Source organism: Oreochromis niloticus, linkage group LG23 (assembly GCF_001858045.2).
Source record: "Oreochromis niloticus isolate F11D_XX linkage group LG23, O_niloticus_UMD_NMBU, whole genome shotgun sequence".
NCBI classification, from domain to species: Eukaryota; Metazoa; Chordata; class Actinopteri; order Cichliformes; family Cichlidae; genus Oreochromis; species Oreochromis niloticus.
This window is the reverse complement of record NC_031986.2, coordinates 38,242,532-38,258,957: the sequence shown is the minus strand read 5'-3', so window position 1 is coordinate 38,258,957 and position 16,426 is coordinate 38,242,532. Positions and strand designations below refer to the sequence as shown.

At 40.1% G+C, this 16,426-nt stretch overlaps 2 protein-coding genes across 4 annotated transcripts in view; one reads left to right on the top strand and one right to left on the bottom strand.

Annotated features, from left to right (window-relative positions):
• Window positions 1-7,839: 7,839 nt before the first annotated feature.
• On the bottom strand, window positions 7,840-10,281 carry bloc1s2 (biogenesis of lysosomal organelles complex-1, subunit 2). Its single transcript, XM_003439909.5, has 5 exons — window positions 10,004-10,281; window positions 9,658-9,774; window positions 9,375-9,494; window positions 9,180-9,284; window positions 7,840-8,548 (listed from the first exon to the last, which is right to left on the bottom strand). The coding sequence occupies exons 1-5, from the start codon at window positions 10,251-10,253 to the stop codon at window positions 8,517-8,519; spliced, it is 624 nt and encodes a 207-aa protein (XP_003439957.2). The 5' UTR covers window positions 10,254-10,281; the 3' UTR covers window positions 7,840-8,516.
• Window positions 10,282-11,554: 1,273 nt separating this feature from the next.
• The window catches only part of usp24 (ubiquitin specific peptidase 24), a 32,454-nt gene continuing 27,582 nt past the window's right edge, over window positions 11,555-16,426 (top strand). For all 3 annotated transcript variants that reach the window (XM_013267382.3, XM_005478911.4, XM_013267379.3), the window contains exons 1-5: window positions 11,555-12,007; window positions 15,078-15,246; window positions 15,470-15,537; window positions 15,630-15,773; window positions 16,043-16,168. In XM_013267382.3, coding sequence (XP_013122836.1) covers window positions 11,729-12,007; window positions 15,078-15,246; window positions 15,470-15,537; window positions 15,630-15,773; window positions 16,043-16,168 — 786 coding nt within the window. In that variant the 5' untranslated portion in view covers window positions 11,555-11,728. The remainder of the gene's footprint in view (window positions 12,008-15,077; window positions 15,247-15,469; window positions 15,538-15,629; window positions 15,774-16,042; window positions 16,169-16,426) is intronic.

The window sequence follows — 16,426 nt, the reverse complement described above, 5'->3', positions numbered from 1 at the left end:
TGTAATTTGGATAAACAGGATGAGACTTGTTAAAGAAAGCCACTGTCTGCCATAAACCCCCTTTATTACTCAACCACGGTGGTCTTAGATGTCTTAGTCAATATAATGATGCAAAGGCTATAACAACAAGTACAAACTGACAGTTTTTTATGTGACGGGCATTTTCACGGGATTTACAGTAAGTTTGAACCCCAAGTCACTTTTTAGAATGAAAAAGAACAATAATGACATAATTGTAAAATTGAGACGTGTTAATAAACAGTTTCCTGTCTAAACCCTTTCAATTTTATATTGATGTTTCTTACTGAACCGTTGTCTGTCACCTGATGCTAAACACAAATGGGCAGTAGGTTTATCAAAGTCTGTCCTACAAATTGTCCAGCTAAAAATTAAGAAGGTGGGAATGGTAAGGCTGCACCAAAACAGTATGGAGGTGAGGGTCCACATAGCTTAGAGGAACTGAATTAGGGCATAATTATTTGTAGATTAATCACTCTGATTAACACTATTTTAGATTATATGTAGTCATTTGACCCATAGTTGGTACAAAATACCAGTCTGTGGAATTGCATGTGCTTTTCTAGTGGTGAATGAAATGGTTTCAAATTCTTTTACAGGGTGGAAAGATTGTCATAAAAATGTATAATGTCATAATACAAAAGATTGACATGTTTTGTGTATCAAATGCCACCCTGCTTCATGACTGTGTGAGCTTGGTGCAAATGGTAGATGACAGAAAAACACTGTGCTGCCAAAGAGTTTGAGCGGTGCTTTAAAGACGCTCAATCAATTTAGACATGGTGTTGAACACAGTGAGCATGAAAGGAAGACTCTTCATAGAAAGTCAAAACAGGAACACAAACAACGTCAGCGCACCAGGACTGAACTAACATCACATTTTGAGCAGGATTAAACCAAACTGTCCTCAGGTAGTGTTAGTTATGACGCCCTGCGGGGAAAAGATTCTCTCGGTCCTCCTTTCAACGCTGCCAGGAGCAATGCGTGATCTGACGCCAGAAACAGATTCTGACACCATGAGTCTCCTACCTACTGAGAACAGCTGGGTTTTGCCTCACATTCAAAACAATGTTGCAGCTATGGTTTTGTGCAACAGTTGCATCTGGTGTCATTTCAGATTTGCAATAATGGAAGGATAGCGTGGACATTTTTGGTATAATCAGAATCGATTGCATTTGTCTAGCATTGATTGGTGTGTTTCCAAGAACTACATACCTGACAGACACTGGCTTTTGGAGTTGAATTTTAGTGAGGTCAGATGTGACACGTGTAGGTTTTGTGCATTTTTTTCCCCTTGCATTCTCACATGTGCACATTATATGACAAAGGTGTGGGCAGCAGAAGTAGGTGAATGATTGAAATGCCAAACGTTGACCTCATGTGGCTTTTCATGCCCTTCTGGTAGAAAGTTTTTGAAGTTTGACTCAGTCCCTCACATCTCACATGTGGCTTGTATTTGCACCCAAATACCTCCCAGATCTGTTGGCTTCTTTGAAATAAATGTTAACATAAAACTCTTTATCTTCAGCTAGCTGGCTGACTTTAAAGTGTCTGCTTTACAGCAGCATAGAAGGGTATTTAAACGCCTTGCAGTGCAGTTATGGGGGGCTGTTTATCTCATCACAGTGTGCGTGTGAAAGTATGCAAAAGCCAGAGGGATAAAGTTAAATTTCTCAATACTAGTAAATTTGTTGACACTGCTCAATTAAGCGAAATGCTAACTTTGAGCAAGGCCTAAAAACAAAGAGCAAATGTGGTTTGAAAATGACTTTCTGAGTGTCCTTGTTCACTCTCATTCATGAACACAGGCAACATTTCCCAAACTTTGTGCTTGCTTGTCAGTTACACAACACTGTGGTGTGGCATGCTGCCCTGTTATTGTTAACTTGCCCAATCTCCTCTTGGAGAAAACAGCGCCTTTGCTTCAGCTGATGATGGACATATGTTTGATGCTTTCTCAGGCACATTTCTGGGAATTTCTTGAGATCTTTCAGATTGAGGCCATATCGTTTCAGAAGATATGAATTTGAACAATTCCAGTTTTGTGTAACCAATATTTTAAATGGATTAAATCTTACTAATATGTAATTTAATCAAAATCCTTCTTTCTTTTCTATTGATATATAGGTTGCGTATATTAAGACATCTGTAATGCATTGTTTTAGCCCTGCATCCTGGAAAAGATATGAGGTTTGCAAGATCAATTTTAGAGCATATTTTTAGAGGACTCATTGTCTGCACCCTGCTGTCTGTGGTGTATTACAACTCTGGGAATCAGCATTTACATTGTGGATGGGAATCACAAAAGAGAAGGGGAATGAAAAGAGATGTTTTCTTGTGAAAAAATGAAAAACATGTGTTTTGCTGTTACAATAATCTAATGAAGTATGAGTTAGCCCATCACAGCATGTAGTAAAAGATACTCACTCTGGACCTGTATGGAGTAAAATTCTGATCAAAACACACGACTGAGTTATTGAGTAACACTGTAAATATAAGAGGGTCACCTAACGCAAACAGCAATGAGTGTCAAGATAATTTCATGTCTAAAATCAGCAATTAAATATTGAGTTTGACATTTGATAAAATATAATGCTGATAGTTAGATGAGAAGATTAATATTACTGACAAGTATTTACAATGAATATGAAGCTATAACCAGTATCAGTTCAGCTTTACACAAAGAATGGAAGTGGAGACGAAAGATGAGACTATTGTTCACTATAATCAAAAGAAGATTGTCCATCTGCAATCATTTATATTTGGTTGCATGGTTGGTTGTACTAGAACCTTGCAGTCCTAAACACCTCATCCCCCACCAGAGGCATACAGTGAGTAGCAAGACCCAAAAGGAAGACAGACGATGACATCATGAAAAAAAGAAGCTAGAATGGAGGTGGGTTGCAAAGTGGCTTGCAGTTGTCCAGACACTGTTTTCTGACTAGAACATCATTCTAGTCATCCATCCTTCCATCTAAGCCATTACCAAGCCAGCTATAATCACATAAGCATATCCTGGCTCTGCCCTTGGTTCTTCTCCCTGAAATACCTCACCTAAGGACGGCCCAGGCAGATACAGTGGCTTGCAAAAGTATTCGGCCCCCTTGAACTTTTCCACATTTTGTCACATTACAGCCACAAACATGAATCAATTTTATTGGAATTCCATGTGAAAGACCAATACAAAGTGGTGTGCACGTGAGAAGTGGAACAAAAATCATACATGATTCCAAACATTTTTTTACAAATAAATAACTGCACAGTGGGGTGTGCGTAATTATTCAGCCCCCTGAGACAATACTTTGTAGAACCACCTTTTGCTGCAATTACAGCTGCCAGTCTTTTAGGGTATGTCTCTACCAGCTTTGCACATCTAGAGACTGAAATCCTTGCCCATTCTTCTTTGCAAAACAGCTCCAGCTCAGTCAGATTAGATGGACAGCGTTTGTGAACAGCAGTTTTCAGATCTTGCCACAGATTCTCGATTGGATTTAGATCTGGACTTTGACTGGGCCATTCTAACACATGGATATGTTTTGTTTTAAACCATTCCATTGTTGCTCTGGCTTTATGTTTAGGTTCGTTGTCCTGCTGGAAGGTGAACCTCCGCCCCAGTCTCAAGTCTTTTGCAGACTCCAAGAGGTTTTCTTCCAAGATTGCCCTGTATTTGGCTCCATCCATCTTCCCATCAACTCTGACCAGCTTCCCTGTCCCTGCTGAAGAGAAACACCCCCAGAGCATGATGCTGCCACCACCATATTTGACAGTGGGGATGGTGTGTTCAGAGTGATGTGCAGTGTTAGTTTTCCGCCACACATAGCGTTTTGCATTTTGGCCCAAAAGTTCCATTTTGGTCTCATCTGACCAGAGCACCTTCTTCCACATGTTTGCTGTGTCCCCCACATGGCTTGTGGCAAACTGCAAACGGGACTTCTTATGGTTTTCTGTTAACAATGGCTTTCTTCTTGCCACTCTTCCATAAAGGCCAACTTTGTGCAGTGCACAACTAATAGTTGTCCTATGGACAGATTCCCCCACCTGAGCTGTAGATCTCTGCAGCTCATCCAGAGTCACCATGGGGCTCTTGGCTGCATTTCTGATCAGCACTCTCCTTGTTCGGCCTGTGAGTTTAGGTGGACGGCCTTGTCTTGGTAGGTTTACAGTTGTGCCATACTCCTTCCATTTCTGAATGATGGCTTGAACAGTGCTCCGTGGGATGTTTAAGGCTCGGGAAATCTTTTTGTAGCCTAAGCCTGCTTTAAATTTCTGAATAACTTTATCCCTGACCTGTCTGGTGTGTTCTTTGGACTTCATGGTGTTGTTGCTCCCAATATTCTCTTAGACAACCTCTGAGGCCGTCACAGAGCAGCTGTATTTGTACTGACATTAGATTACACACAGGTGCACTCTATTTAGTCATTGGCACTCATCAGGCAATGTCTATGGGCAACTGACTGCACTCAGACCAAAGGGGGCTGAATAATTATGCACACCCCACTTTGCAGTTATTTATTTGTAAAAAATGTTTGGAATCATGTATGATTTTCGTTCCACTTCTCACATGTACACCACCTTGTATTGGTCTTTCACGTGGAATTCCAATAAAATTGATTCATGTTTGTGGCTGTAATGTGACAAAATGTGGAAAAGTTCAAGCCACCGTATTAGGTCTTGAGCGCGCCTCTTGAACGACCCAACACCTCATACTGTCTCTGTGGCTGAGCCCAGACTTTTATTATCTGGAATCTTATTGTTATTATCAGTAAATCACCAGCTGTGCATTCACGATTAGCTCTCCTTTATAACAGAACAGTGCAGCATCTATATCACTGCAGACTTTGCTCTAATCCATCTGTCAATCTCCCACTGCATTTTACTTTCACTTGTGAAACAAGACCCCAAGATACTTTAACTCCTCTATTTGGGGCAGCAACCCCTGAGCAACCCAGAGGCATCTCAACTTTTTCCGGCCAAGAGCTATGGCCTCACACTGGAAGGTGCTAAATGTCATCTGTCGCTTGACACTCAGCTACACTACCCAGGATGTGCTGGAAGTCATTATGAGAGATTTGCAAATTGGACAAGTATAAGGGTATCAGCTGAACTGTGATCATATTTATGCAGGCAATGAGATCAGCTGACTGAATGCGACTTTATGGCCTGCCTGAAATAACCTATGATATGTTACACAATAAGCACTTCTAGAGGTGGAATAAAAAAAATAAAAGACATTTTAATAATTTCTGAAAAAAGGTTTAGAAACAGACACTTGTGCTGTAATGTGGGGATAAATGCAAGGCGGCTACTCAGGTGCACTGACCTCATCAAGTCTCAATTCAGAATAGTCTGATCTTGTTATCTAATGAGTGTTATATTGTGAGTGCTTGCAGACAAATGTTGCAAACGTTGGATAAGCCAGGCTTGCTTTTTCTCTTTCATGTTATTCTTTATGATAAGCTAACCATTCGTTGGCTACAGCGTTATATTTAGCAGAATGATATAATGTGGGGGCATTATCAATGCAGTCATATAACTCTGCAACTAACAGTGTAAATCATCATGTAAATGTAATATGTTAAAGATTATCCCTTATTATACTGACCAACATGTCCCACAAGTTACATTGCATATACAGTAGATTGCTCTATAAAACTAAATGCGTAATTGTGTGTCCACAAAGATGAGAAGAATTTGAAATTTAGTTATTACAAGTATGAGGCTCTTACACATTCACCCATTTATTCTTACTGTTTTCTAAATGTTGCTTCGAAATTTTGGAAAAATATGAATGTGATATAATTGTTCTTTAACTTATTTGCATTTTAATTAACTGGTTGATAGTAGCAATGTTGCCTTAAAGCAAGAAGCTGCTGGGTTCAATTCCTTTCTGGGTGGAGTTTGTATGTTCTCTCCATGTTTGCAGGGGTTCTCTCTGGGTACTCTAGCTTCCTTCCATAGTCCAAAGACATGCCGTTAGTGGGGTTAGGTTAATTGATAAGTCTAAATTGGCTGTAAATGTGACTGGCTATCTGTCTCTCTTTGTTAGCCCTATGGCAGCCTGGCAGCCTGTCCAGGGTGTTCTCTGCCTCTTGCCCTATGACAGCTGGGATTAACTCCAGCCCCATGATGCTATCCCCATGGATAAGCAGAAGAAAATTGATGGAGGGATGGTTGAGTCACACCTAGGGTATATACTTGACCACATTACATGAATTCTTTTATCTGTATGCTGTGTCTGTCCAGTCCTAAATCCACACATTTAGCACAGAACATATGATACCCAAATTATTATGTTATAGCACAGCCAGCTTTTAGAATATTTTTACAAACTTAATATTATAAGGTTCGTGATTTGTATGTTACCATCTTTTCTATGCTTGACTGCCTGTTGGCACCCACATTGAGCCTTCAGAAAACAACTCTCAATCATTTAATAGACCCTATTTGAGAGCCTTTGGGAGGGGAGGTGAATTTATGCCCCAGGGTCCTGGATAAAGGCAGGGAAATGGAGAGATGGAAGGATCACAGTGCAACAGTAAATAACATTACAGTATGAATAATGGGCTCCCTCTGCGGCAGGGCCTCAACTGGACTAATGACAGAGACCTGTTTTAGATTAGGCCTTACACAAACACACACATGCATGAATATGTGTGCATGAAACAACACACAGAGGGAGGTTCTATCAGTTTGGATAATCTGTTGCCTATGGCAAACATGGCTCTGTTCGGCTCTGGGAGAGGTAATTTAAAGGAGGAAACAAAGGAGGCAGAGGGCATCACACACATCTTCAGTCACGCATTCATCCTTTCCTTTGAATTATCAAGTGTGTGTCATCCATTTCCCTCTGTTGGTCTCGGTTTTCCCAGAGTTCATTTGAGAAGTTTGTGACTCAAACCTCTTTCAGGAGTGGGTCAGTTTTTCCAGAATTACAGTTTACTATATCTAATTTGTCAACAATGTACTAGTTTTAGAGAATTATCATGGTGCAAGTCTGCCATCTGCTGTCAATACAACTTTCATCTGACAACCTGTTTTCACTGTTTATGTCATGAGGTGGAAGATTTAATGTTTTATAGCCCTCATATTTTGCATGATTTTGTTTTGAAATGTTTCTTCTTCCTTCCCACATCTTCCTAATTAAACAAATTATCAACACATCCTCACTCTGCATAAAAGATGGGAGGTGAGGACAGTCAAGAGAGCAGGTGCATATGAGGCACAAAGAAGAAGACAGCAGAGCTTCAGCAGAGGAAGGGGACAAAAAGGATCGATAGTACAGATGGATGCCAAGGAGCTCTGCCCTGGAATGTCTGTGGAACTGGTATGGCAGAGAAGCTGGACCCAGTAAAAAGGCCTTTCCCATTGAGACACAACAGGTGACTGGATTCTGATGGCTGCTACTAGAGCATTTGTTCCAAGACTGTTGCACCCATACTTATAATGTATAAGTTGGACTTCTAGCTTGCTTTTTTTTTTTTTTTTTTTTTATTGATTTATTGTAAAAAAAAAAAAAAAAAAAATTTAACTGCTACACTTGAGTTTTGTATTTCTTGGCTACCATCACTTTTTTTTTTTTTATTAAGCTGCTCTCCACCAGATTGAAGAGGACCTCTCCTCTCCCTTCTCCTTTTCCCTTGTCATTACATTTACATTAGCTTTAAAAAAAACAAAACAAACAAACAAACAAAAAAAACCAAACCCAAAACATACACCCCTCATGTACATGTTCATAAAGCAAAATAACAAGTGCCCTCCCTCCTTAAAAGAGCAAAACAAAACTCAGTTTTCACCATCTCCAGAAAGACATAATGCAATAGGTCATTCATATTAAATGTCTTTAATCTGCAGATTTCAAACTCCATGGTCAAAGTGTCATCATTATCAACTGCCCTCTACACAATAGCTTCATCATTGCTAACCATCTTGAAGTCTTCAGTGAATGTGTAAAAGTTCTTTTATACCATTCATTTTAAGTTAGTACTGCCAAATGAAATTTTCAGGGCTCCGTATCAGAGAATTTCCAAGGAACGAGACTGGGATTCCAACACATTCTTAAAACACATCTGTGACCATGCTTTGCCATGTAAATTGTGTATAACATTGCTGTTGAATACTCCATTGAATTTCTATCTGATTAGTAATAAATATATCCTCCATCTCTCAGTTATTACAGCCCGTCTATTTAGAGTTTTTATTCTACAAAGGGGGGGGGGGGGAAGACATCTGCAAAAGGATTTGGGTATACGTTGTATACCTTGGCTGCGTGATATTGGAGTCGAGTCAAGTCTAAGTCAAACACCGCATTACTAACTCATGTGCATTCAGCTGCTTCCTCCTTGGTATTTTCTATGTGTCAAAGTGTCTCTGACTGTTTGTTGTTTCAGTCTCAGTTCACATCCTCCCTGCAGGTCCTGGCTCCACTGGCAGGGAAAACAGAATGCAAGGCAGGGTGAAAGGGAAGGCACCATAGCTCTCAGTCTACCGCCTCTTCCCCCTCACCGCTTCTCCAGTTTTTTAAATCTGGCCTCTATAAAGATAAAGAGAGGGATGACTTCACACTCTATTGTAATAAAAATACATTGTTCAATTATGGTGCAATCGAATAATGTTTGGCCTTAACATTAAAATATTTAGGTCAGGAATTGTTTGTGGTGACACAGCGCCATCTACTGGCATGGAAGCTGCTGGACACAGCTGTGCTGACTATTCTTTCACTGTACCATAAATAATAACGTCAACAGCCAACAGATACAGAAAGAGCCTACACTGTCACCTTGACTGTGCTCTCAAAGACACAGCAAATAAATAATACGTTCACTAGATATAGCAAATTAAAACAAAGAAACATGGTACTGTGGAATCAAAACAAACAATGACAAAGTTACTTTTCTAAAGTAACTTTAAATTTAAAGTTAAAAAAAAATGTATGGTCACCAGTGAAATCTAAAAATTATAATAGTAAAGAAAAATGGATAACACTTCCCCAAATTTGTTTGGCTTTTAGCTGTCGATTTTAATTTTATTTATTTTTCCATTGCCAAGTCGAAGATGTGCTTTTTAGAACATCTTTGACTCTGATTCAGTTATGCTGTGTCAAAAGATATCCTGTCCTCTGTGCAGAACAAACACTTTTACACCTCTGTCATTAAGTGTCTTACCCAGTTTCTTGGAGTATGCATCCAGTTTGTAAGCAGCTTGTTCAAGCGCAGATACTTGCTCCTCAATCTGATTTATTTGGTCCAAGTAGGGCTGTAAACTTGCATCTAAAGAAAGCATGCACACCAGACAAGTCTTCTTATATTACAAGTCACAGTAACAGACGAAGATTATGGGACTAGTTTTTTTGTACTCACACTTGTTGTTAAGATCCTGTAGGTTACGACTGATGTTAATGCTAATGTCTTTCATTTCCATATACTTCAAGCTAGTAATCTTGTTCATGTTCTCCAATAGACGATAATCCTCACAAGTGCCTAAGCAGATTGGGAGAACATTTAGAGAAAAATGGGTAAGAATGAATATGAGTAGCAAAGAACATCAGCAACTGGCCCTATGGCTTTGACATTTAAGAACATAACTGTTTCACACTTTAAAAAAAAAAATGCGAGTGTTTCCAATATTCCAAAAATAAGAGACCTGTTAGTTCTCCTTGCAAGAAGATGGCCATCTTTTCAAACATATCGGTGCACAACTCGTTTATATCGGGCTCTGCAGGCTCCACAGCCTCCTCTGCTGTCTCCACACCACCATCACCTGAAAGAAATGCAGGAGCATTAACACAATGCAGCTTTTAAATCCAGTTGCAAACTTAAATGTGGTCATAATGTAAATGAAATAACGCTAAATACAATCACATTACACAAATAAGAAGAATGGCGTGTAGAGCAGACAATGTAACACCCACAAATAGAAAACTAAATAATTGGATTACTGTATGCTAAATTAGCATTAGCTAGGGAAGTGCAAAGAAACCAGGACTCACTGTTTGTGCCGTGTTTTTTCGGAGCGGCTGCAAGGCTTTCAGCTGCATCCCCCGGGCCCTCTGCTTGACCGCTATCACTCGCGGTCGGATTCAGAGTCGCCGAATGAGTCGATGGTGCCTTGGAGATGCTGTCCATAGCAGCGGCTTCGTCTCCAGTTGCTGCCATTTTGTTCCTGTTTTGATTGTCCCCTGTCACATGAGCCGAGCGTTCACGTGACGCACGCCCGCCACCAACAGCCGCCGCTCCCATTCACGCGCTCTAAGGCAAAGCCACGCCCTTCATTAGTAAACGGCTCTTCGGTATTTAAAGGGTATCCTCTGTAGCTTCAATATAAATGTTAAAAAAAATGTTGGACTTTTAAATAGCATGGTTTATCAGGCACTAATGACTGAAAAAAAGTATTTATTTTATTTATTTAACAAAACTAAATTATTATACATTTTTATAAACTACAGCAATTTATTATAAACTGCAATATCTTCAAACATTCATTTGCTCACGTGTTAATGTTCAGTTAAGAAGGTTAAGTCTAAGTCTAAGTTAATGTCTGAAAGCATTTTGCTGAACAAAACAAAATAAAACTAACCTGGGCTAGGGTTTTTCTAATTAAATCATTTTCAGAGTAAGGTGCTGGTGGTATGAGCTGATGTCTGATCTGAACTGATCCTCACAATTAATTATCTGTTCCTTCGGCTACCACAATTTTAAAACTTACATATAGCCCTTTTTATCATTTTTCTTCCCATGATTATAACCAAGTGTTTTGATCCCTAAGAAGGTTACACCAAATTTAATCGAAGAAAAGATATTATTTGTGAAAATAACCACAGTAGGTCAAAATTTTGAGATTGTTTATACTTTACAACATTGCTGTAGTTTCTCAAATTTTGTTGCAATGTTCATTTTTCTAGAAAAATAAAGAACGTCTTTTTTCATTTTTATTTTAATTTCCACTCAAAATAGACTGTCATACATTTTAATTACACCAGCAGTGAAAATTACACTATTGTTAAACAGTTTGAGAATGGATGTCAAATGTGTGGCCAGGGGACGAGGAAAGTGCTCGAACTGGCCTACTGCATGGCTGGGGAATGTAAACATCGCAAAAAGGAGTCCAGGAATTTTAAACTTTTCACTAGGCATATATATATATATATATATATATATATATGAATCTGAATCATTATCATTTTACCTACCATACCACAACTAAAGTAAGTTGGACAAGGAAAGGAAACTAAATCCCACTGATGGGTTTTCTTTCTTTACTACAGTACGTCATTTTGTTGTAAGACCAGGGGAATGTGAAAAATTATTGTTTAAAATTGGAAAGAAAAGCACCAGGACTTCTTAAGTAGTGTTCAAAATTGCATTGAGCCCACTTAAATTACACCTCAGCGTGAACGTTTCCAGAATGCATTTAACCTTAAGTGAAAGGGGGACAGCTGGGATTTTTAAAACTAAATTATTAAGCAATAGTTACATATGAAATTGGGCCTTGCGTCAAAATAAAATGACTTTCGTTTCCCTCTGCGCGCTCCCGCGAGAAGCATGCAGCGCTTGGCAGGCAGAAGTCGCCGTAACACCTGTGTCGGCGCTGTTGTGAGCAAAGCAAATCGTGACAGGCTAGTAGCAGCGGACTGTAAACATGGCGGCGTGCACAGCTACAGGGCTGTGCCGAAAACCCCGTTACTACTAGTCTGCTAGACAGAGACACCCCAAAAATGGAGACCGAAGAGGAGCAGCACATAACGACGCTCCTCTGTATGGGCTTCCCAGACCCCGACGTGATACGAAAAGCGCTCCGGCTGGCTAAGAATGACATCAACGAGGCAGTGGCGCTCCTGACGAACGAAAGCCCCGGACTCGGGTATGGATATGAACCGATGGAGAGTGGGCCTAACCCCGGCTTGGGCTCGAGTGGAGAGGGGGAAAACAGCGGGCGGACTGGCACGGGAGGGTTTGACCCTCCTCCAGCATACCACGACGTAGTGGATAGTGAGGTAAGAGAAACCTGTAGTTTTAGCAACCATGAATTGAAGGAGCGAGGGGAGGAAACCGGGCTAATTGCCGCTTGCAAGAAAGAGTGGGCTCGCCCATTTAACTGGCTAAACCTAGCATCTTCTGTGCTACATGCACCTAACGCGAGCTGTCAGAGCAGGAGGTGAAATTCTGTTCGATACTACTGGAGAGGTCAAGAGATTTGCCTGTGATTGTTAAGCTTCGTTCCTTTAAAAATTGAGCTGAAAGCCCATTTTGAACTTAAAAGCTAACGCAGTTAGCTTGTAGCAGGCTAGCTAACGTTAGTTTAGAGTTAAACGCGCCAGTAAGAGGACCAAGGCTAGGAGCACAGAGGCATCACTCTGGGGGATTGCAGTTAGAGATTTCAGCTGGGACCTATGGTAACTAGTAAACAGCCCTATCAGCCAGTCAGCCTGCAGGCAGACAGTTTGATCTCTTATGTCTGCTTTGCATGTGTTAGCTAACGTTAGCTGGATGGTTATCAGACTGCTCCGCTCCTGTCGGAATTGCAGTCCACTCGAACCGGGCTTAGAGCGGTTTCGCAATTTCATTTTTAAGCATACGTGGCCATTTTGATTATTTTTCTATTCATAATGTCAGTTGTCATCATATGAGTATCTATTTTTGTGTCATTCATTGATAATTCTTACATATTGCGTGTATGAGAAGGGTTGTAGTTGATGATTGAAAAATACCAGTCACTAGTTCTGTCACAGTAATTTACCTACAGGTCTTATCACTTTGTCCTAATTTACAGCGTTTATGTGCTATTACAGTAAACCGCAGATGCCCATCTACATAAGATTCACCTGACACCTTGAACACCTTAAACCCAAACCTAACCTCAAACCCACTGCTTTTATAGATTTCCAAAAACGTTGTAAAGGCTATTGAAAGTGAAAGTGACCAATCCTTCAATTTGTGAGGTTATTGATTCAGACTTGATAGCCACCTGTTGTGTCCCTTTGATTGTAGTGAGATGCTGTGATTGTGGGTCAATAGAATAAGTACACATAAACTACTGACCTGTTCCTGTTTACACCTGCTTTCTCGTCTACCCCTGTTATCACGGTGGTGGTTTATTACAGGCTATTTTAGTAAGTGTAATATATACAACACTTGGCATACACAGTGTGCAGAAAATGGAGCACACCCACAGGTCAATAATAAGCCTATGTTTAAAAACATTCTAATAATGATGTTGTTACAGATTAATTCTCCACCAAGTAACTCCTCTGTTATTTAATCCCCTTTCCCCCCTGTTTGTTCATCTGCCAGAAAAAGTTAGAAGTACAATTGGAATCTTTTTCCAACCAAACATATTTGCTACTATTTACTAGTTGAGCATTTATTGTAATTGCTATATAAATGTGTCTGTGCGTGTGCGTGGCATATTTGATATACTACAGAGAAATAAATTTCACTCATTCCTACAAAATTTATAAAGTTATAGAGAATAATCCAAAATTGAAAAGTCTGTATTTACCCTCTTCTCTTCCCTTGTTTGTTGTATTAATGTTCATGAAGGCTGTCATAGGTCTTTGGCCACATATCATGCTCCTAAATATAGCCCTGCAGTGTCCCTGACACACACAAACACGTTGCAGTTTTTGCAGAGGATCCCAGGAGGATTGCGGGTGCATAGTAACAGTGGCACTGAGTTACCTCATTCTCCAGGCCAGCCACACGCATGCAGTGCTTTTCAGCCTTTCCCTCTAAAGCCCTTAAGTCTGGAAGCATTGAAAGTATTGGAGCCTAGTGCATGTTTCATGGTGATTTGTGGTTTTCCCTATATTGTACTTCTTTGAAACAGGGCATTGAGTTGTGGTTGGGTAATTCTGCCAGTTGTGCTCTTTCATTGGGGTGTTTCCAAAGATCTGTATTAGTTTAGTCTTTCTCCAGCTTTTCTTCCTCTCATCTATCTGTCGTATTTAATTTTCTAAGAAAGGGAAGAGATGAAATATGATGCTCCTCCTTTATGCTTTATCCTTCCCTTTGCCTCCTCTTCTCCTCTCTGATTGATTAATAATATTTTCTCATATACATCAATATGCAGGACAGTCATGTACTGAATGTACTGACCACTGTTTATGTTAATATGTATATAACTATATTTAATTGTACCATTAATAAATATTTATACTGTGCAGCTTCCACATGAGAAATGGTCTCTAATAGTTTGTTACAGTCTTAATGTAGTGGAAGTTGAATCCTAGTGCGCAGTTGTAGTTTAACATAATTTCCAATGTAACACAGCAGGTCCAGCTTTATTAAATGGTTCAGTTATTACTTTAACATCAGCACCTAGTTTGCGCCATACTTAAATGTTGAATAAATTGGCTGGGCAGCACTGTTTGAGAGGAAGACGCTGTGAAGGTTAATCATAAATATACACTTGACCTCATGAATATGTAAGCAAGTTTATGGCATAAATAATTTACTAACCTTTTAACTGTTTTAGCTTTTACCACATAGACTCACATAGGCTTCACTGCCACTGCCTTCTTCTGTCTTCTTATTCCAGCTGAGCCTTAATTCAGCTCTGTGAATCATAACTACAGATGGTATAAAACTTGACTCTCTCTTTATTACCTGCTCAGGCATGACGCCATCATACAGCTAACAAGACAGTGTCGTGTCATTTGGCAGGGTATTCATTGAACTTGACTGTCTAGCTCTCACACCCTGACTTACACATCACCACTCTTTAGCCTTAATTGCTGCCAAAGGACTTACTAACAAGCACCTGCCTTGATTTGTTCTGAAAGCTTCTCGGGAGGAAATAGAAAGATAAAAATATTACAGAGATGAAGGGCAGATCATAGAGGAGAGGACACACTTTCCAAATGACTGCTATCGCTCCTCTCCCAGAGAGAGGAGAAGACTCAGGCATCATCCTGTCTGACTTTATCATCGCCAGAGGCCATTTGTATTATCCTAGCATCACACAGAGGACATTTGCAGTGTCATTATAAAACAATGGGATGAGCCGTGTGAAATGCAGTCACCCTCTGCTTTATGTCATAATTTTGTTGTGCCTGTGTGTTACAGAGGAGCAATGATGAGAATGGGAACTGCTCTGGGGGAAGCATGGAGTTTCCCACCACCAACCTGTATGAACTGGAAAGTCGAGTCTTTACTGACCACTGGTCCATACCTTACAAGAGAGAGGAGTCCCTGGGCAAGTGTCTCATTGCCTCCTCCTGCCTTGCCCGACATGGTAAGACTACGTGTGTGGAGGTGATGAAAATGTTGTTTTAAAGGTCCGCAGTAAACTACATTTGCGTTATTATGTGGGTGGCGTGTTTTGTTTGGACCATCGGGTGTTTTTCACATGTTGTTATTTCGGCCACTTGTGTCGCATGACTCAATATGTAACTAATCTGACAGCCAAAAATTCTCCAAGTTTAGATGTGTGAATCCAACTTCTCCTTCCTTGTCAGGTCTTGCTGACGCTGATGAGAATTGCAAGCGCTTTATGGATCGTTGCATGCCAGAGGCCTTTAAAAAGGTAAGCAAAAGAGAAACAACTCCAAGTGCCTCTTTGAATAATTAGCATACCTGATTTACTTCCTTTCTACGTGCCTTGTTCATTATCACCAGCTACTGACCAGCAGTGCCGTACACAAATGGGGCACAGAGATTCATGAGGGAATCTACAACATGCTCATGTTGCTGGTGGAACTGGTTGCAGAGAGGGTGAAGCAGGACCCTGTACCTGTAAACCTGATGGGAGTGTTGACCATGGTGCGTTGTCTCATTTAGTAATGTTTTCCCCAAATGATAGAAAACCTTCCTGTTACGATGCTTCAGTGTCTCATTTACTGTCTTTTTTCGTTTTATAATCACCTTATTCAAAATGTTGTGAACCACTGTGTTTCAGTGTCATTCCATTTATTTTGGGTTTTGTTCAGCTTTACTTTAAAAAAAAAAAAAAAAAAAAAGCTACTTTATTTCATGCATATGAGAGGAAATAAAAATAAATATTTATGATGTGTAATTCTTCTTACACGCAGGCCCTTAATCCTGACAATGAGTACCATTTTAAGAACCGGATGAAGGCCTGTCAGAGGAATTGGGCCGAAGTTTTTGGAGACGAGGCTAATATGTTTGCCGTCTCTCCAAGCAACACCTATCAGAAAGTAAGACACGCTAATTTGTCTGTGAAGCATTATAAGATTGTACTGTAGCATTGTAGTATTGTGCTGTATGTGTGGCAGTTAATCCAGATGCATTGGCAAGTATTTATATATGTTTACATGTTAAAGAATTTGTTTATGGTGTATAGTCATGTTCAAGGTTCAGACAGACCAATTCTTGATCCCCAGTGTTGCATAACTGAGCTGCAGAGGGTCAAGAGACCATGGGTGGCTGACACACAGCAGCTGCTTGAAAACTTA